Below are 22,678 nucleotides of genomic sequence, written 5' to 3' on the forward strand. Positions count from 1 at the left end.
TGTGCCGGTATCACTGAAAGGGGGGACAGGCCACCCCAAGCATCTGATGAGCAGCATCCACCTCCCACCAGAGCAATCTGTTTCCTTTTCTCAAAAGATAGGTGGTCTCTGAGGTTACAGCCACTGCAGGGGAGCCTGGGGATTTACACAGGCTGAGAGAGGCCCAGTGGAAGGTCCTGAGCATTGTCCCATGGGCAGCGCTTGTCTGAGATGACAGCACCCTTGCCCAGAGCATGTTGAGGATGCCAGGCTGATGTGTGACCTTCTCTGAACAAAGCTTACCCCATCCAAGGCCCCTGCTTGCTTCTGGGGGAATGTTCTTCCCATAGTTTTCAGAGTCAAAATGTTCTTCTATGAAATGATCACAAGTAGATGGCTAACTTTTTACACTGTGAAAGTATTCATCCAATTATAAATGCCCCTGTCAAACTGGCATTTGGCAACTCTGTTAGCTCCCAGAAATTCTTCTGAAATTGTATTGGTGTGTGAAACCCACGAGGATGAGAAGCGCCAAAGTAGCAGATGGAGTGGTTTCCTGGGAGGTGGATGCTCTCAGGCGCCTTCCTGGCCTGGCAGCCTCCAAGACCATGACCAGCTAAGGGCTCACCCAGGCAGTGGTCAGCCTGCCCATTCCACTGGCTCTGCTCCTCCTCATCAGGCGCCCCCCCATTTCCTATCTCACAAGAAAAACATGATAGGGTAAAATCACATTTTGCAGTGTCAGGACTTAACTTAAAAGGGTAGTTATATATAAAAAGAGGAGTACAGAGAGTTTAACATTTAATAGGAAATAATACATTCTAGTCAGATGATCCAGGTCATCACTTGGGTGATGACCATCTTTTTTGAGAGGGGTACGCCTTTCTCAGAGAATAGGTTTCTCAAGTCACACCGTAAGGATAGTCTTATTGAATTTAGGACCCATCCTGATCCAGTGTGACCTCACATTGATCCTTGGCTTAATTGCAACTGCAGAGACCCTATTTCTAGTAAGGTCACATTCTGGCGTTCTAAGTGGATATAAAGTTTTTTAAACTTTTTATTTTATATTGAAATATAGCCAGTTAACAATTTTATGATAGTTTCAGTTGAACACTGGAGGGACTCAGCCATATATGTATTCATTCTCCCCCAAATCCCCTTCCGTGTAAGCTGCCACACAACATTGAGCAGAGTTCCCTGGGCTATACAGTAGGTCCTGTTGGTTATCCATTTTAAATACAGCAGTGTGTACATGTCCATCTAGATGGATATGAATTTCAAGGAGACATTGTTCAGCCCACTACATGATCCTCTGAGTCAAAGAAAATCATTTATTTAAAATTGGAAAGAAAACTTTAAGTGATCTGATATTTATCAAAGAAATACCAAAGTAAAGCTAGGTATTTTTTTGATTCTCAAATAGCGGAGATCTTATGGTGCTGGTGAGAACACCCTGAAGTGGGCCCAGTCACACATGATTTCAGGGGATAGAAATTGGTGTCAGCATTCTTAGGGGCAGTTTGGAGGCAAATGTCAGGAACCTCTGAAAGTGCATTCCCTTTGACTCAGTGATGCAACTTCTGAGATTCTGTCCTAAGTAGATAATCAAATATGTGAACAAGGATTTTCATCTAGAATGGTCAGCACAGTGTTATTAGCCACAGCAAAAAAGAAAGGATGCCCAGCTGTAGTGGGAAGATTAAATTATTGTATATCAGATGACAGTTTGGTATATTATCAATGATGGGGGAAATATCTGCAATATGATGAGAAACAGAATTTAAAACTTTACAAGCAGTATGATCCAATTTTATAAAATGGATATATGCCATATTAGGAGGAAAAAAAATGAATCAAAACGTAAACAGTGATTTCCTCAGGTTCTGTATTGATGGGTGACTTTAATTATTAGATGTATTGTAAAATAGGCTCAAATAGGAGGGAAGAAACTGCACCCACCCCCCCTGCTTGTGAGGCAGATAAAGCTCCTGATGTGTTTAGCCAGGGACATGACTATAGTAGGGAGAGGTGGCCATGAGTAGAAACAGCACAACTTCCCTGGGCTCTGAGAGTCCCCAGAGGGCCCATGGCTGCAGGGACTGACTGCGACGTGGGCATTGCTGGGTCAGAGAAGCCTGAATCCTTTCTGTATCAAAGCCCTTGAGGTTCAGGAAGAACCTGAATATTCTCTACCCTGTATAGGAAATATTTATAGGCGTCCAAGACTCTTCTGGTTCTTGAGCCATATTCAGTGTGGGCAGGGCCACCCCCTTTATCAGGAAGGAGAGACAAAGCTGGAACCCAAATCTCTGAAGCCTCTCTGCCTCCAGCTTCTGACATCAAGAGAGCACATTTTCACACCTGCGTATTTTTAAACTCTCTACAATGGGCATGGCTTTACAAAGGAAAAATTAGATCAAGGTAAATGTGGTATATCCATACAATAGGATGGATAGTATTCAGCCACAAAAAAAAGGAGTGAAGTACTGCGAATTCCCTGGTGGTCCAGTGGTCAGGACTCAGTGCTTTCACTGATTGGAAACTAAGATCCCACAGCCAAAAAAAGCATGAAGTACTGATACCTGCTGCAGCACAGATAAACCTGGAAAGCGTTATTCCAAATGAAAGAAGCCAGACACGAAAGGCCACATATTCTATGATTTAATTTATATTAAATATCTAGAATAGGTGAAAATGTAGAGACAGTAGGCAGATTAGTGGTTGCCCAGGGCTGGAAAGAAATAGGAGGGCAAAGGGGTGCCAGCTAAAAGTTATATGTTTGTTTTTAATCTGATGAAAATATTCTGGAATTAGATGGTGGTGATGGTTGCACAACTGACTATACTGAAAATCATGAGTATACACTTAAAGTGGGTGAATTGTGTGGTGTGTGAATTATAGCTCAGCAAAGGAGAAGGTCACTGCAGATGGTGACTGCAGCCATGAAATTAAAAGACACTTACTCCTTGGAAGGAAAGTTATGACCAGCCTAGACAGCATATTAAAAAGCAGAGACATTATTTTGCCAACAAAGGTCCGTCTAGTCAAAGCCATGGTTTTTCCAGTGGTCACATATGGATGTGAGAGTTGGACGGTGAAGAAAGCTGAGTGCCGAAGAATGGATGCTTTTGAACTATGGTGTTGGAGAAGACTCTTGAGAGTCTCTTGGACTGCAAGGAGATCCAACTAATGCATCCTAAAGGAGATCAGTCCTGGGTGTTCATTGGAAGGACTAATGTTGAAGCTGAAACTCCAGTACTTTGGCCACCTGATGCAAAGAGCTGACTCATTGGAAAAGACCCTGACGCTGGGAAAGATTGAAGGCAGGAGGAGAAGGGGATGACAGAGGATGAGATGGCTGGATGGCATCAACGACTCGATGGACATGGGTTTGGGTGGACTCAGGGAGTTAGTGATGGACAGGGAGGCCTGGCATGCTGCGGTTCATGGGGTTGCAAAGAGTTGGACACGACTGAACGACTGAACTGAACTGAACTGCAAGTTCTTACCAAATAATAGAATGCAAATGCTTCTGAGCTAACACCCTCTTCCTTTTGATTTTTGTAGGATCTTGAAGAAGAGTTAGACATGAAGGAAAGAGTGATTAAAAAGTTACAAGATCAAGTGAAGACTCTAACCAAGACAATTGAAAAAGGTAGAAAAACAACATCTACTTTCCAATTTTTTTGAACTTTCAGCTAAAGTTTATGTGTGTTGACATATTATTTCCTGATGTGGTCCAAAGAATTTGAAAACTAAAGAAATGAGTCTCCACTGGTGTGTTTGGGGCTCAATGATGGGCTAGTGGAGATCCTTAGAGACAGGCAGGTGGCTCACCACCTCTCAGGTGATAACCAGATGTGCTCATGTAATTGTAAGGGGTACCCTGGAAGGAATACTTTTAACCTCTTTCTCTGTTAGCTCTCTCCTTGTAAAAATGGAACTGTGAAAAAGTTTCAGATTTAACTGCTTTAAAGTTTATTTCCTCTCTGTTACGTGGGGTCAATATCCTAATTTCTATCAGAAGAAAAGATACTAGATAGCTAATTAGATATCTGTTAGACAGCTAAGAAGCCAGACTGAAGTCCTCAATGTGAACTGAACTGCACACTCAGTGTCCTTATAAGTTCTGGGGAAAAAGATTCTCCGCCTTTCTTTCCTTCGCTGCTTGTGTGTCACTGAATTTTTCTTTTTTTAAATTGATTTGTAATTGGAAGATAATTGCTTTACAATGCTGTGCTGGTTTCTGCCATACAACAGTGTGAATCAACCATAAGTATACATACGTCCCCTCCCTCTTCAACCTCCCTCCCACCCCCCATCCCACCCCTCTAGGTTGTCACAGAGTGTCAATAGGTTGAGTTTCCTGTGTTACACAGCAACTTCCCACTAGCTATCTATTTTACATATGGTAATTTATATGTTTCATTGCTACTCTCTCAATTCATCTCATCCTCTCCCCTTCCCCTGCTGTGTCCAAAAGTCTGTTCTCTATGTCTGTGTCTCTATTCCTGCCCTGCAAATAGTCACTGAAATTTTCTGACTTTTCTCTTCTAACTCTTTACTCTTTTGTTCAATATTGCTTCTTTCTCCCAATCTCTGTCACTAAGGCTGTATCTGCAACTCTCTGTTCCTTTTACTATACTCATTTCTTTGAAGAACTCCTTTATTGTTTTTTTTTTTCAACTCCCACATCAGACTTTAAGTGTCCAAAACCAAAATGAGACCCTTTTCCTTTCAATCATTAATGATAAAGGTCATTCAGCCACATGAGGGAAGAGACCATGTCTGTCCTTCCTATCACCCCATGGTATCCCCATTGTTGGAAAGAATGAATCAACTGCCGTCTCTACATAAGGACTTCCAAAATCCACCTGCCATTCCTCACTTTTCCTGAGTCCTACTCCCTTTTTGCCTCTAAGATTACTCCTTCACCTTTCTGTTATCACCTCCAGTCCAACTTGTTTTAAGTGGAATGCATCAGCTTCCAGTCCTATATCAGGTAGCTATTGATCATATAACAAACTACTCCCAAATTTAGTAGCTTAAAACAACAAACACTTAACAGTGAAATTTCTGAAGGTCAAGAATCTATAAGCAGCTCAGCTGGGTGGTTCTAGCTCTGAGTCACAGTAAAGTAGTCGGCAAGGATGCTGACATCTGAAGGCTTAGCTGGAGCTGGAGTACCTGCTTCCAAGCTCACTCACATGACTTGTCAGGAAAAACCAGCACCCCTAGGACACTCTAGGTGATACTAGCTCCCAAGAAACATGCTCAGATATAAGTCACCACACTTAAGAATACCTGAAATATGATGTCCTTATCAGGTACTTCTGCATCATTTATTGGTTTTCCCAGTCCAGATGCAGTTCAGCAATCAGAGGTCCTTCTTATCATAAACAGGTTGCTTAGTAAAATAGTTAACATTCTACCTTTATCGGTCTTCAAGGGAACAGGGCTAGTAAATCACAGAACAAACTCTCATGCAGTAGAAGAGAGTTCTGTTAATTCTTTACCTGTATTATCTTCTTTCTCACCCCTCAGAGCCTACTCACTTTTCTTGGCCCAGCTGGAGTGCTACCTCCTTCAAGAACCATTTTTCAACAGTTCTAACCTACCTCTGCATAAATTCTTATGTCCTCTGTATTTATTTCCTATGGCTGCCTAGCAAATCACCGTGAAATTAGTGGCTTAATAGAACACGAAACTTACAGTTCTGGATGTCAGAAGTTCAAAATGGTGTTCACCGGCTTAAAATCAACATGTCAGCAGGGCTTCTGGAGGCTTTAGGGGGAGATTCTATTCCCTTGCCTTTTCTAGCTTCTCGAGGCCACCCACTTTTCCTGACTTGTGGGCCTCTTTCACCATCTTCAAACTTGGCAGCATAAAATCGTTAGAATCATTCTGACATTCTAACCTGTGCTTCTATAGTCAAATCTCCTCCTCTCAGAGTGGACATGAATCTTTGGGGACCAGAGGGAAGACTGTGGCCCACCCAAAGATGTCCACATCCCAATCCCCAGAACCTATGAGTATGTGACTCTACATGGCAGAGGGGTTTTGTATATGTGACTATGTGAAGGACCTTTTTAAAAAAAAAAAAATTATTTGTTTGGCTGCCTCAGGTCTTAGCTGTGGCAAGCAGGATCTTCACTGCATCATCTTTTGTTGTGGTGCATTGACTCTCTAGTTGTGGACACAGGCTCCAGAGCATGCAGGCTCAGAAGCTGTGGTGTTCTGGCTTAGTTGCTCCATGGTGTGTGGGATCTTAGTACCCTGACCAGGGATTGAACCCATGTTGCCTGCTTTGAAGGTGGATTCTGGACCACCAAGAGGAGTCCCTATGTGAAGGATCTTGACATGAGGAGAGTATCCTGGATCATCCAAGTAGATCCAATATAATCACAGGAGACTTTGTAAGAAAGGGACAGGAATGACAGAGTGAGGGAAGGTGATATGACAATGGAAGCAGAGAGAGAGAAAGATGTGATGATAGAAGCAGAGGTCAGAGTGATGTGGCTGGAGCCAAAGAATGTAGTCAGCTTCTAGAAACTGGAAAAGGCAAGAAATGAGTTCTCCGCTAGAGCCTCCAGAAGAAACACAGCTCTGCTGACACTTCGATTTTTGTACTGTAAGATCTGTTTTAGTCTATGACTCCAGAACTGTAAGACTTTAAAAATTGTAGTTTTAAAAAATTTTGTTTTATGTCACTGAGTTTGTGGTACCTTGTTATAGCACACAGGAAACCAGTCCAGCCACCTTGGGATCATGCAGTTTGGTGACTGCACACTGCATGATTTGTGAATCTCATTTTTTAAAAACTGTAATAAGGCAGGAGCAACATCTTGGATTGCTTTTGTATCTCTGCTGCACTCAATACATACCACGTGACCATGAGAATATACACTGGCAGCTATACTCATGGATATACTGACAGATAAGAATTGCTACCAGAAGAAATTCTTCAGGATTCAATAAAGTTTGCATTTATCAGAAAGCCAGAGAATTTCATGGGCAAATCGGCCAGAATGGGGTGGAAAGAGATGGAGTAGTCTCATTATAATGCTGGTGGAAGTTGTTATTGTGTATTTAGCTGATTATTTACCTCTGTCTGCAGCCAATGACGTGCACCTGTCCTCAGGACACAAGGAGTACCTTGGAATGCTGGAATACAAGAGAGAAGATGAGGCCAAGCTCATTCAAAACCTCATTCTTGGTAGTGAAACCTGGAACTCTGAATTTTTGCTTAATTTTTGAGAGCTTGAACATTAGTCATTGCCACAGTCTTGGGCAGGGATGATAGTTCCTCTTTTTCCTCCACTGCTTCTTGCCCTAGCACAGAGCTTCTCAGCCTCACCATTTTTGACCATAAGATTCTTTGTTTCAGGCGGCTAGGGACTTTGTATTGTAGGATACTAGCAGTATCATTTGTTTCTATTCTCTAGAAACCAGTAGCAACCCCTAATCATGACAATAAAAAAAAAAATGCCTCCAGACATTGCCACATGCCCTCTGGCATCTGATACCTTGCCTCCAGTTGAGATGCACTACTTTAACCTCTTCCCAAGTCTCATCACATGGTCAGGGTAGAAGACACATCTCCTCATCTTTGTGTCTCAGCATAGGAGCCATGGGAGAAGTGACTGTGGCTCCCTTGTTCCATTTGGCTTCTGAGAAATTCATTTGCATGTAATATGGCGGGGCCGTCTCAGCCATAGCTATTATAGGAATCTCCCGATGGGCATGCTCTATGGTTGCCAGTCTTAGAACTAGTCTTACTAACCTGTCTTCACCATGGAAACCACATAGTTTTCTAGGGAGAAGGAGAAAAACTGCCTCCCTATCAGCTGGTCCCAAGATCTCAAAGCAGAAAGCCCATGTATAGCCTTACTCCTCTTCTCCTAAGTGACCCTGCTCAGAGCACATGAGCCGCCTACCCATTCTTTTCCACCCTTACTGGTACACAGCTGAGGGGCCTCTTTGTTCCCCTGTCCTAATGCAGACATGGGGAGGTCTTTGTTTGCTTTTCTTAACTTGTTCTATAAAGTTTCTCTCTTCATCCCTACTCTGACTTCCAGCCATTCTCTTCTCCTCAAGGCCAGCTGATCCTCCTCTGCAGGACTGTTGTACACCTGTTTTCTCTATTCAAGGCAGATGCATGTGATTTCTGAGATCATTCCATCCTCCTCATAGAGGCTGAAGTAGGGGTGCATGGACTGGGGTTCCTCTCTTACCTTGGAGATATGAAATTCTGTCTTTTATTCAACCTTGGAAAAGAGAAAGTACTTTGCAAATGAGAAGTAAGAGAAGCAGGTGGCACCTGCATGTATATATTTGCCAAGAAAAAAAGCCAGACTTAATTCCTCAAAGGGAAAAAACATCTCTGGGCATTCAGGCACTGCATCAAGTACAGAAAAGCAGACATCCCCACCCATCATCATAGGTTTATTCTCGGGAGAGCTGTAGTCCTCACCGACTCTCTCTGCTTCAGACCTGAAGCCCCGCGGTGTGGTGGTGAACATGATCCCTGGCCTGCCGGCTCACATCCTGTTCATGTGTGTACGCTACGCAGACTCTCTAAATGACGCCGACATGCTCAAGTCCCTCATGAACAGCACCATTAATGGCATCAAGCAGGTGGTTAAGGTAGGAACTACTCTTTTGACATTGGACCTTGGTATTATGGCTACTTTAGGAACATTTGTGGAAATGACCCGATGCCCAGACGTTTCCCATCCTGCATCTCCAGTGTTTGGTCAACTACATGATTCTTCAAGCCAGTCAGAGGCCCAGTCGGTGAAAGATGCCAAGCTATTAGGAAAAGACAACTTAGGTCAGAAGTCCTAAGTGTGGGACACTGCCAGTTACACCTCAAGTCCTTACCTGTAAGACTACAACCTGATGGCCACCACCCCATCACGTCTGTCCCCTCAGGTGTGAGATTCTTGACTATAGGGAGTGTGTGTCTATCCATGTAACAAGTTTGAATGCCAAGAGATAACTCATCTCTTCTCTTGGCACTTACATAATCCTCCCTTATAAAGCCATAGTATATACTTTTATTCTTAGCCCAGACATGAAGATAAGGTACATGTAAGGGACCAGTAAAATATAGATCCATTATCCTTTTTTCCCCCTCCAGATAAGAAGTAACTTTTGATTATGAGATATATTTAAAATGTTTAGTTGGGAAAGTCCTATCTCACTTTTAGTAAAATATGTGTTCTAGAAAGGTCATGAGCAATCAAACCCTATCTTAAATACTCTTGGAAAAGAGAAGAAATAAAAACAGTGAGTGTCCACCCTGCCCAATTTTATACTAAGAATTCATTATTCATCAGGAGTTAGGAGTAGAAAACTAACATTGATTTGGTGCTTTACAGTCACTGTCTTCATGGGAGCTACCAATGTGTTCTTAGAAGAGACTGCCATAAATTCATGTTTTCCCTGTTCCTATTTTCATAAATTGGATTTTCTCCAGACACACTTGCATTATGTTCCAGGATGTAGGCATATAGTATTTGCCCCTTCTTGCTGCTCTGGAATGTTTAAATACTTTGAAAGTGAAAGATACATAGCATAAGGAGTATAAATCCTTTCTTGTGAGCATCTTCCATCTCAGCTTCTTCAGCAGCTCCATGCTCGTCCCCACTCCAGTGCACAGCACGTTAAAGCAACCCTCACTTGTTCCACATACCCCCTTGACCACTGTGCCTTTTTCTTACACACCCCCTCCTGGCTGCCAAAGCACTTAAAATAGTTGTCTCCACCAATTATTTTTCACTCCTTGGAATCTGGCTTCTACCCACATTACTCCACAGAAAGATCACCAGTAATTCCTCTTGCTAAATCCAATGGTAGTTTATTAACTCTTATTCTCTTTAAATGGATTAAACAGTAGCAGCACCTCTTTGAAACTCTCTGACATTGTTTTTTAAAACCCAGGGCTCTCTCAGTTTTCTTCTTATCTCTCTGGTCTTCATTACCTCTGACTCCTTTGCTCATTCCTCTCCTTCCTGTCCCTTACGTAAGTTGGAGTGTTCTTGCCAGCAGAGTCCTTGATCCTGAGCCCTTGTCTGTCTACCCTTTTCCTTCAAAGAGGATATCCTTCTGCCTCTCTCCTGTGGTTTTCTCAGCTGCCCTGGTTCCCCATCATTTCTGCATCCTCTGAGTTTTTGTAGCACGGCCTGTGCACATCATGTAAGCTGTCAGCCACCTATTTAACTGTGTCCTATATATGTCATGTCTGTCTTCCCAGTCAGAATGTGATATTTGGAGGCCAAGGACTGAGATGTTTCTCAGGCATTCCTACAGTGCCTGCTTCAAGTGTCATAACAGATGTTATAACCTGTACAGAAACACTTTGCAAATTGCAATCTCCTAAATAAATATGAGTTTATTTTCATGTTGTTGTTCAGTTGCTCAGTCGTGTCTGACTCTTTGCAACCGCATGAACTGCAGCACACCAGGCTTCCCTGTCCTTCACTATCTCCCAGAGCTTGCTCAAACTCATGTCCATTGAGTCGGTGATGCCATCCAACCATCTCAGCCTCTGTTGTCCCCTTCTCCTCCTGCCTTCAATCTTTCCCAGCATCAGGAGGTCTTTTCCAATGAATTGCTCTTCACATCAGGTGCCCAAGTATTAGAGCCTCAGTTTCAACATCAGTCCTTCCAATGAATATTCAGGGTTGATTTCCTTTAGGATTGACTGGTTTGATCTCCTTGCTGTCCAAGGGACTCTCAAGAGTCTTCTCCAGCACTGCAGTTCAAAGGCTTTGGCACTTAGCCTTTTTTATTGTCCAACTCTCACAGCCATACATGGCTAGTGGAAAAACCATAGTTTTGACTATATGGACCTTTGTAGGCAAAGTAATGTCCCTGTTCTTTAACACGCTGTCTAGATTTGTCATTGTTTTTTTTCCAAGGAGCAAGTGTCTTTTAATTTCATGGCTGCAGTCACCGTCCTCAGTGATTTTGAAGCCCAAGAAAATAAAATTATTTTTATAGTGTAAATTTAATAAAGTCTTTAATGAATAAAAGAAGAATTCTTTTTGGTCAAAAGCCACCAGCTAGAAAAACAGGTAAGATATGTCTGTTCTTGGCTCAGAACAATAACAAAATCCAACTTTGTATTTTCTTGGTGTTTTTGTTTTAAGGAACATTTAGAAGACTTTGAGATGCTGTCCTTTTGGCTTTCCAATACCTGTCATTTCCTCAATTGCCTGAAGCAGTACAGTGGAGAAGAGGTAGGGACGCCTGCTTGCTCTGTGTTCTGTACTGACTGCCAGGCTCCAACCTCCTTGTGAGCCAGAGCTCACCGGAGGAATTAAGAATCAGACTGCCCAGCCCAGGGACATCCTCTGCTCCAACTGGCCTTCTGGCTTCCTTCTTACCCAGGAGACCAGCTTCACATCACCAGCTGAATGGAGGTCACAGGCAAAAAGACTTCCAGAAGGAGATTTAGACCTCGGGCATGATACTAAGCCTCTGTGTCCTTGACTTTCAAAATACATGAGGTGGATTCATCCCTGGTGGTCCACTGGTTGAGACTTCATCTTCCAAGGAGAGGGTGTGGTTTCAATCCCTGGTTGGGGAGCTGAGATCCCACATGCCTTGCAGTCAAAAAAAAAAAACAAACAGAAGTAATGTTGTAACCAGTTCAATAAAGACTTTTAAAATGGTTCATATCAAAAAATCTTTTTAAAAAATTCATGAGATAGATTCAGTGATTTTTCATTTTCCTTCTGGCTGTAAAATTCTGAAGTTGTTAATGTTATCACTCCAAAACACAGCCTTTAGTTCAACCTGCCTGCTTTTTCAGAGCTGTTATCACTACAAGATTTTGGTTATTCCTCTATCATCTGTAAATCCTTTGCCATTCTGACTCTGCTTTCAAGGGGCTGACATTATAATGAAGTTCTTCACCGCCATGTACTCACAGAGCATTATTTCATTGACCTAAAAGAACAAAATTAACTGGGATTTTCAATGCTCTGCAAAATGGGTATACCATTTTATAGTCCTATCAATAGTATATAAAGTTCCGGCATCTCATACCTTTACCAACACTAGGTATTGACAGATGTTTTATTATTTATCAGTCTCATGGGTATAAGATGATACTCTATTGACTTAAATTGTAATTGCTTGATCACTAGCGAGGTCAAGCATCATTTCATATGCTTACTCATCAGTTGGGTTGTTTTTTAAATTGCCTAGTCACATCCATTCTCCGTTTTTCTTAGAGGTGATTCTTTTTTCTTATTGATTTGTAGAAGGTCTTTACATAGATTGTGGCCTATCATTGACTTTTCTTTATGGAGTTGTTTGTCATCCACAAGTTTTGAATTTTGATGTACTTAAATCTATCTGTCCTGTTCTTTTATGATACATGATTCAGTGTCCTGTTTAAGAAATTCTTCCCTACCCTGAGATCATGAAGTTCTTTTTTCTTCTAAACTTATAATTCAAATTTAGAGTTCATAATTATGCTTTTATCCACAATTGGTGTGATTATTTATCCCAAATTGACATGTGAAGCAATGATCACATATCTTCTTTCAAGAGAGAAAATAAAATATGAGTAATCCTACTAGTATTATAGAACAAAAGGAGAAATAAGTAAAGAAAATCCAACTTCTAACCAAAAGGAACATTGGGGCTGAGAGGGGCACAGACCAGTCCTTTTAAGATAAGCTGGCATCTGTGTGGCTTTAATGGGAGGCATATCATTACTATTTTAAAAAATTTATTTATTTTTTAATTGAATCATCATTTTTTAAATCCTTTCTTTACCCACTTTAGCCATGTATACAATGTTTTTTTTCCTTGTCTGAAGATTCTTTAATTTTTATTTCTAAAATTCCAATGGTTCTTTTTTATATCTGCCTTTTACAATGTTCTATTCTTAAATTTTTTTTTTTAATTTTACTTCTTTGAACATTGTAAATGTATTACCATGTTCAGGCTGGGCTGCTATAACAAAATACCACAGACTAGGTGGCCTAAACAACAGAAATTTATTTTCTCATAGTTCTGGAGAATGGAAATCTGAGTTCAGGGTGCAAGCATTGGGTCACTGGTGAAAGTTCACTTCTGGACTTGAAGATAGCCACCTTCTCTCTATGTACTCACATGGCCTTTCCTCAGTGCGTGGGATAGAAAGAGAGATTGATCTCTCTAGTGTCTCCTTGTATAAGGACACTAATCCTATCAGATCAGGACTCCCACCCTTGTGACCTTGTTTAACCGTAATAATAAGAAGATAGAGACCCCATCTCCAAATCTAGCCACACTGGAGGTTATGGCTTCAACATATAAGTTTGAGGGGGAAACAAATATTCAGTCCATAACACACATATTAAAGCATTTCAGATTGGTCTATATTCTGTAACTGTAAAGTTATGAATCTCATTTATTGCATCTATCAACCTCTTACAGTTTATTTCCTTGGATGCTTCACTGTTTTTCCTATGAGCTTCCATGGGGGTTGTTTTCCAGTGTAGTCTAACTCTGGAGGCACATATTTGTTGAAAAGTTAAACAAAACAGTAATATTTACAGATCCTTAGATTCAATCAACTGTAGATCATGTAGTGCTGTATAATACATAACTTGGTGAAAAAGGTCCACATGTAAGCAGACCTGTGTAGTTCAAACACATATCATTTAAGGGTCAAGTGTAGTTAGTTATAGAAAATAAATGCTATCCCAAGCATTAAGAATTCATTTGATACAGATCAGACGTTAAGTATAGGAGTTATAGTAGAAACTTTTTGTAATATCATTAGATACAGAGATAGTATTTTAATTTCCTATGTGTCTACATTATTCTAATATTTATATGTTCAAATTACTTTCAGGAATTCATGAAGCATAATAGTCCACATCAGAATAAGAATTGCTTGAACAATTTTGACCTTTCAGAATACAGACAGATTCTTAGTGATGTGGCTATACGAATATATCATCAGTTCGTTATTGTAATGGAAAATAATATTCAACCAATAATAGGTAAGAAAAGAATCAATGACTAAGAAATATGTATAATGATATTGAGACCTTAAAAAAGTAAATCTGCATGGAATGTGTAATTGAAAAACACATAATTTTTTTAAGCCAATAGTAAAATAATTTATTGGTTTAGTCTTATCCTTTTCTGCTCCACCCTTCCCCCAAAGAAAACAACTAAGTCATGTTGACATAGGTGGTTTTAGTCACTAGAGTGACCTTTAGTACTCATAGTAGCAGAAAAGGCCAGTGTGGTGTTGACAATCCAAATTGTGATTTGATCATGTTTCCAGTGGTATAAGCAACGTTCACACAAAAACTTCTACATCTCCCTAAAACAAGCATTAATTTTCAGAGGTGGTACAGCCATGATACTCAGAAAGGAAGAGAACCATTTTTTCCTCAAGTAATACTATTTTTAGAGATTTTTTCCTAACCACAATGCAAATAAGAGATTCACAATATCACCTAGATAAGTATGATTCTCTACTGTAGCTTCAAAGAACATAATTTTAAAACAAGAAACTTTACTAATATAAATGCCCACTATTTAATTCTCTGATTGCCTAAAATGATTACATATATAAAAGTACATGGGTCATAGTTTTCTTTCTGTAAGGGGGATCCATCCTGTTGGGAAAGATTTGGGAGAACTGCTGCTAATTGTGTGGCTAATCCTGGTTCAGAGCCAAGTATTTTTGAAATCCTAGAGCCCCACTCAAATTCTTGTATACTTTATTCAGTTTTCTGAAATTTAAATACTGTAGGCTTTAAGTGGCTCCAGACCATGAGTTGTCCCACTAACCAGCTCTCTCTCCTGTCGAGTTGAAAGAAGAGGGACTGTCCCCTGCTGTAGACGGTAGTGCAGTCCCATCCACCCCTTACACCCCGGCGTTGCCCAGCCCTCCAGCCTTCTTCTCTCTCTGTTACAACTGTATCCACACTAACTCTTGTGAAAATTGTCCCGATCCCTGAAACAGACACAGGAGAGCAGGGGAAATGTCCTCTGGGTGTCCCCACTGCATGTGCAAGAAAAGCTTCCATTTTTCTCCGTAGTGCCAGGCATGCTGGAGTACGAGAGTCTGCAGGGCATTTCTGGCCTGAAGCCCACAGGCTTCCGGAAGCGGTCCTCCAGCATAGATGACACGGATGCCTACACGATGACCTCCGTCCTGCAGCAACTGAGCTACTTCTACAGCACTATGTGCCAGAATGGCCTGGACCCTGAGATCGTGAGGCAGGCGGTGAAGCAGCTCTTCTTCTTGATCGGGGCGATCACCCTAAACAGCCTCTTCCTGCGCAAGGACATGTGCTCCTGTAGAAAAGGGATGCAGATAAGGTAAGACCCATAAGCCACCACTAACCCTGGATAGGCTGGCCGGGAAGGATGCTCTTGAAGTCCGAGACCGCACACTCTGCCCGCCCTCCCTCCACAAGAGCGGCACTTCTGGAGGGTGTGCAAAATGACTCTTAGAGCCATGGAGATGTCAACCATCTGATGCCAGGCCCTCCTCTTATCACTCTACTTATGCTAACTTGACACTCTGGCAGAGTGGCTTCAAATAAGAACTAATAATTGTGTATTTTAAATTCTGGCCCTCTGTGGTTATCATATATGCAGCCAGTATTTGTTGACCACCACCTCTGTGACTAGCACTGCTGGTGGGGAACACAGGAAACAAAGGAAAGGGTGATTTGATCCCCACTGTTGAGAAGCTAAATGATGATTCAAGACCACTATAATTAAGTCATAAATAAGTGGTACAGAAAGTGCTTCAGAGAGGAGAGATGATCGTGGCCAGAAAAGTTAAAGAAGCCTGAAAACTATTTGTGAGTGATCAAAACTGGAAGAACATTCCAGGCAAGGGAATGAGTGGGCAAAGGCGTAGTGGTAGGACTGAGTGAGGACCCCTCCTCAGGCAGGAGTAAATATTAATAGCTCTGTCTAGATTAAGTGGAGGCTTATGTCAGGATCAACAGGACTGCAGTAGAGTGGTAAGCTGGACCCAGATTGGGAGGGCGTAAAATGCCAGGCCAAGCATTGAGAGTTCATCCTGCAGACATGGTTATCCAGTGTTTTTTTTTCAATTTCTTTTTATGTATTTATTTATTTTTGGCTGTGCTGAGTCTCTGTTGCTTTTTGAGGGCTTTCTCTGTTTGCCTCTTGTGGGGCTACTCATCTGCAGTGTGAAGGCCTCTCATTACAGTGGCTTCTCTGGTTGCAGAGCATGGGCTCTAGAGCACGGTCTAAGTAGTTGTGGCATGTGGGATTAGTTGCTAGGCGTTATGCGGGATCTTCCCGGACCAGAGATCGAACCTGTGTCCCCTGCTTTGGCAGGCAGATTCTTATCCATTGTGCTGCATGGAAGTCTAGTCATCCGGTTTTGAAGTATGTCAGCTTCTCTGTCTCTAAATCAAGAAAACACAGATCATTAGCTGTTGTTTGAATTAACACTGTCACATGATTAGAAAGCATATAATATGGGGTAGATATTTAAGATTTTTTAATATGTACATGGATTGGATACCTATAGGTGACAGGAGAATCTGGGGTGGTGATGATGGCAGTGACGCAATGAAAAGTGACCCCAAAAGTGTATTAAGCCAAGTAGTAAACAAGAGGCATCCATTACATCTTCTTAGCATTAGTGAAACTTGGACATCTCTGCAAAGCAATGTGTGAAATTCCCCTGACCCCAGGTTGTGGTTTTCAGATACAAGGGAGTATTCAGGAGGGCTGGGCTTTGTGGGTCTTTTCCTCTTCACTGAGAGGAAAGGCTTCTGTTTATTTCCTAAGCTCTGAGCAGATACCCTGAAGTCCTCTGGAGCAGGCCTCAGACCTATTTAAAGTCAAGTCATAAACCTACACATGTCACCAAAGTCTTTGCTATACAACTCTTATTGCACCAGTAGGTCCCCAAGGTAAGTGAACATTTGTCCCCATAGGTGCTGAGCACTTTTTCCTCTCACCAACTGGAAGTGCTGTTAGGGAAGTACTGCCTTTTCCAGTGTGTTGCTCTGTGTGAACAGCATATGCATCTTAGAGGCATTTGTTCATTCAGATATTGATTCAGCTTCTGCCATAAACAAGGTACTCCAGGATTAGCAGTGATGTTGCCATGACAACATAAGCACTGTAATAGCAAAACATGAACACAAGTGGAAAATCAAATTCCAAGAAAAGAAAAATAAACACTGGACAAAGTAGCTTGAAAATAGGCACTGGGGGGCTTTCTGACTGCTGGGAGAAAAAAGCAAAACATCAGTAGCTCTCTGGTCTCATCTGGCATGGTGAAGCAGACCAGTTCCTGGGAAAATGTAAAAATTTTCCTAGTACATAGTTCTTTTTTTTTTGTTCCTAGTCATACATTTGTAAAAAAAATACTATCTCATGTGGAACTTTATCTCACCATCTCCACAATAGCATTTTTATTGCAAGTTCCATTGTGGTTATTTGCCCAGGCATCATTTTTTTGGGGGGCTCTGCTGGACCTTCATTGCTGCGCAAATCTCTAATTGCCGCAAGTGGGGGCTACTCTAGTTGCAATGTGCAGGCTTCACATTGCAGCAGCTTCTCTTGCTGCCGAGCATGGGCTCTGGGTGCAGGGGCCTCAGTAATTGTGGCTCATGGTTTCAGTAGTTGTGGCTTCCAGGCTCTAGAGCACAGGCTCAACAGTTGTGGTGCATGGGCTTAGTTGCTCCACGGCAAGTGGGATCTTCTCTGATCAGAGATTGAACCCATGTGTCCCGAATTGGCAGGTGGATTCTTTACCACTGAGCCTTCAGGGAAGCCCGCCCAGGGTTCTTTGATAAGAACCTAGGTAGGGCCTGTGGAGACAGTTCTGTTAGGAACCAGAATGATGTGGACCAAGTACAGACATTGCTTGTTGTCCTGAGGGAATCTGGGGAGAATACAAAAGGCACTGAGTTGGGTCTTGGAGGACAAGAAGGATTTCAGCCCAAGAACTAGAGAAATGAGCACAGGCCTCAGTGAAGGCATGCTTAGGGCAGGGTATGAATAGCCCTCCTTGAAAGGAGAACCAGGAGTGATGGGGGGATCTAGAAAGATGAGTTACAGAGACAGAGTGGAGTGCCAGCATGAGAAATGCATGCTTTAGTCCCTTGGGAATGGCAGCAACCTCAGAGTGTTTTCTTTTTCAGAAGGCTTTAAACTATGGATTTGATTTTTTTTAGTAGTTGTGGGATTATTTGGGTTATAGATTTCATCTTAGGTAAGTTTGGTAGTTTTTGGTTTTCAGAGAATTGGTCTACTTCATCACAGTTGAGGTAATGTGTGTATAACTGTTCAAAATATTCCTTTATTATTCTTTTAATTTCTGCAGAATTTGTAGCAATAGCCCCTCTTTCACTCCTCTGTGGGTAATTTGTCTTCTCTTTTCCTTGGTCAATCTTGCTACAGGTATATCAATTTTATGATCTTTTCAAAGAACCGCGTTTTGATTTCATTGATTTTGTCTTATTTTTTAAATTTAATTGATTTCTATTATTGTCTTTTTTCATTCCTTCTGCCTACTTTGCATTTATTTTTCTTTTATTCTAGGTTCCTAAAGTAGAAGCCTGGATTATTAGCTCTGACACTTCTTTTCTAACATAAGCATTTAATGCTATACATTTCTCTCCAAGCACTACTTTTACTCTGTCCCTCAACACACAGTTTTGATGTGCGTTGTTCAGTTCATTTTTGTTCAATTCAAAATATTTTCTAATTTCCCTCGGATCTTACTCTTTGACTCTTGGATGGTATAGAAGTGTATGTTGTTTAATTTCTAAGTTTTAGAGACTTTCTTGTTACCTTTCTGTTATTGATTTTAGTTTAATTTTGTTGTACTTAAAAAATATACTTTGTCAGTCAGACTCTTAGAAACAAAAGGTAGAATGGTGATTGCCTGGAGCTGAGGAGAGAGAGAAAAAGGGAGTTGTTGTTCAATGGATGTACAGTATTTTTAAGTTTTACAAAATGTTCTGGGAGCTTAGTTTCACAACATGGTGCATATAGTTAACATTACTATGCTATACTTACAAAGGTTAATATGGTAATTTTATGTTATGTGTTTTCTACCACAATTTTTAAAAAGATATCTAGATGCACACAGGTTAACATACACTGTAGATTATGATGCTAGAGTTACCAGCCATCCCACTTTGTCTTGGACTTTCCCAGGTTTATTTTTAAAACACAAACGTATAAATACTTTTACATTGAAAAAAACAAACTTTATATTTGTTGTTGGTCAGTCGTTAAGACATGACTCTTTGCAACCCCATGAACTGCAGCACACCAGGTTTCCCTGTCCTTCACCATCTCCCGGGGCTTGCTCAAACTCGTGACCATTGAGTCAGTGATGCCATCCAGTCATCTCATCCTCTGTCATACCCTTCTTCTCCTGCCTTCAATCTTTCCCAGCATCAAGGTCTTTTCAAATGAGTCAGCTCTTCACATCAGGTGGCCAAGTTTTGGAGTTTCAGCTTCACCATCAGTCCTTCCAATGAATATTCAGGGTTGATTTCCTTCAGGATTGACTGGTTTGATCTCCTTGCAGTCCAAGGGACTCTCAAGAGTCTTCTCAAGCACCACAGTTCAAAAGCATCCATTCTTCGACGTTCAGCTTTCTTTATGGTCCAACTCTTACATCCGTACATGACTACTGGAAAAACCATAGGTTTGACTAGACAGACCTTTGTCAGCAAAGTAATGTCTCTGCTTTTTAATATGCTGTCTAGGTTGGTCTAGCCTTTCTTCCAAGGAGCAAGCGTCTTTTAATTTCATGGCTGCAGTCACCATCTGCAGTGATTTTGGAGCCCAAGAAAATAAAGTCTGTTACTCTTTCCATTGTTTCCCCATCTATTTGCGATGAAGTGATGAGAAAATGTATATGATTTCAGTTATTTTTTTTTTTTTTTTTTTTTTTTTTATAAATTTATTTATTTTACTTGGGGGCTAATTACTTTACAATAGTTTTTGCCATACATTGACAAGAATCAGCCATGGGTTTACATGTGTTCCCCTTCCCGAACCCCCCACCCACCTCCCTCCCCCTCCCATCCCTCTGGATCATCCCACTGCCCCGGCCCCGAGCCCTTGTCACATGCATCGAACATGGAATGGTGCTCTGTTTCACATATGACAATACACATGTCTCAATGCCATTCTCCCAGAACGTCCCACCCTCACCTTCTCCCTCAGAGTCCATAAAATTGTTCCATGCATCTGTGTCTCTCATTCTGTCCCGCATATAGGGTTATCGTTACCATCTTTCAGATTCCATATATATGCATTAGTATACTGTATTGTTGTTTTTCTTTCTGGCTTACTTCACTCTGTATAATGGGCTCCAGTTTCATCCATCTCAGTAGAACCGGTTCAAATGTATTTTTTTTAATGGCTGAGTAATATTCCATTGTGTATATGTACCACAGCTTCCTTATCCATTCATCTGCTGATGGACATCTAGGTTGCTTCCATGTCCTGGCTATTGTAAACAGTGCTGCGATGAACATTGGGGTACACGCGTCTCTTTCAATTCTGGTTTCCTCGGTGTATATGCCCAGCAGTGGGATTGCTGGGTCATATGGCAGTTCTATTCCCAGTTTTTTAAGGAATCTCCACACTGTTCTCCATAGTGGCTGTACTAGTTTGCATTCCCACCAACAGTGTAAGAGGGTTCCCTTTTCTCCACACCCTCTCCAGCATTTATTGCTTGTAGACTTTTGGATAGCAGCCATTCTGACTGGTGTGAAATGATACCTCATTGTAGTCATAAAAGCAAGTATTAACAAATTTAAAAATAACTGATTTCAGTTATTTTTAAATTTGTTAATACTTGCTTTTATGACTCAGAATATAGTCTACTTTTGTGAATATTCCAAATCCAGTTGAAAAGAATGTACATTCTTCTGTTGTTGGGTAGAATGTTCTATAAGTGTCGATCAGACCCAATTTGTTGTTGGTATTTTTTGGGGCTTCCCTGGTGACTCAGACAGTAAATAATCTGCCTGCCATGCAGGAGACCTGGGTTCGATCCCTGGGTCAGGAAGATCCCCTGGAAGAAGGGAAGGGCAGTCCACTCCACTATTCTTGCCTGGAGAATTCCATGGACAGAGGAGCCATGGCAGGCATGTGGTCACACAGAGTCAGACAACTGAAGGACTAAGACTCACTTTCACTTTCACTTTTCAGTTCTTCTGTATCCTTGTTGATTTTCTGTCTACTAATTCTATTGACTACTGAGAGGAGTATTGAAGTCTTCAACTGTAATTATGAATGTGTCTTTTCTTTCAATCTGTCAGTTTTTGGGTTATGTATTCTGAAGCTCTGTTTTTCTTACACTGAGTAAGGTGCATACACCTTAAGAACTGTTATGTTATCTTGGTGAGCTGACCCTCCTATCATTATGTGGGGGTCTCTCTTTATCCCACCCTGCTAATTTTCTCTGCTATGACGTCTACTTTGTCTGAAAGTCTACTTTTTATTTGAATCAGTGTTTTCGTAGTATACCTTTTCCCATCCTTTTACTGTTAACTTATTTGTGTAATACTTGAAGTGTAGGCAGCATATATTTGGGTCCTTTTTTTTTATCCAGCCTGACAATCTCTGTTTCTTAATTGGGATATTTAGACCATTTTAACTTAATGTATTTATTGATATATGATATATTTAGATATAAGTCTACCATTTTGTTATCTTCTATTTTTTCCTTCTGGTTTTTATTTCTTTGATTTCCTGTTTCTGTTTTATTGGGGGTTCTTTGAACATTTTTGGCATCCCTTTTAAATTTCCCTATTGTGTTTTCTCTATATCTCTTTGTATCTTTTTAATGGTTGCTCTAGAAATTATAGTATCATACTTACATTTTTCAGTCTATTTGGAGTCAATATCTTTTATTTTTAAATTGGATTTTTAAAAAGCTGTTTATTTGGAATTTTTAGTCACACTGCATGGCATGCATGGTATTGGTTCCCCAACCAGGGATTGAACGCGTGCCCCTTCACTGAAAGTGGGGAACCCTAACCATTTATCACACTAAGTGGAATGTAGAAACCTTACCATGACATAGGCCCCTTTCCTCTCTTCGCTTTATTTTGTAGTTGTCTTATGCTGTACATCTACATACATCAAAAACTCGACCAGACAGTGTCATAATTTTTAGTTTCAGTTCACCCAGGATATTTTCAAGGGCTCAAAAGGAGAAGAATAGTCTTTTGTATTTACCCAGACACTTACCACCTCGGTAATTTCTTCATTTCTAAAGTTTCAAGTCTCATTTGTTCCCTGGTGGTTCAAACGGTAAAGCATCTGCCTGCAATGTGGGAGACCCGGGTTCAATCCCTGGGTTGGGAAGATCCTCTGGAGAAGGAAATGGCAACCCACTCCAGTACTCTTGCCTGGAAAATCCCATGGACAGAGGAGCCTGGTAGGCTACAGTCCATGGGGTTGCAAAGAGTCGGATACGACTGAGCGACTTCACTTTGTTCCCTCAAATCTCATCTTGATCTCATTTGCCTTTTGCCTGAGGAAATTATTTCAGTAATCCTTTTAGAGCAGATTCACTGGCGATAAATTCCCTTAGCTTTCTTTAATCTGAAAATATCTTTATCTCACCTGCTATACTTCACCTATATTTCGTGAAGGATATTTTTGTAGGCTGCCAAATACCAATAACCTCAGA

General features: G+C 41.1%; 1 protein-coding gene across 1 annotated transcript in view; it reads left to right on the forward strand.

Moving 5' to 3' along the window:
* The window catches only part of MYO5C (myosin VC), a 121,609-nt gene that overhangs the window by 91,603 nt on the left and 7,328 nt on the right, over positions 1-22,678 (forward strand). The window contains exons 35-40 of the mRNA XM_081511482.1: positions 3,550-3,637; positions 7,100-7,198; positions 8,474-8,628; positions 11,139-11,228; positions 13,844-13,994; positions 15,048-15,330. Coding sequence (XP_081367608.1) covers positions 3,550-3,637; positions 7,100-7,198; positions 8,474-8,628; positions 11,139-11,228; positions 13,844-13,994; positions 15,048-15,330 — 866 coding nt within the window. The remainder of the gene's footprint in view (positions 1-3,549; positions 3,638-7,099; positions 7,199-8,473; positions 8,629-11,138; positions 11,229-13,843; positions 13,995-15,047; positions 15,331-22,678) is intronic.

This window comes from Giraffa tippelskirchi, chromosome 7, assembly GCF_054371585.1.
Source record: "Giraffa tippelskirchi isolate mGirTip1 chromosome 7, T2T-mGirTip1v1.2.pri, whole genome shotgun sequence".
NCBI lineage: Eukaryota > Metazoa > Chordata > Mammalia > Artiodactyla > Giraffidae > Giraffa > Giraffa tippelskirchi.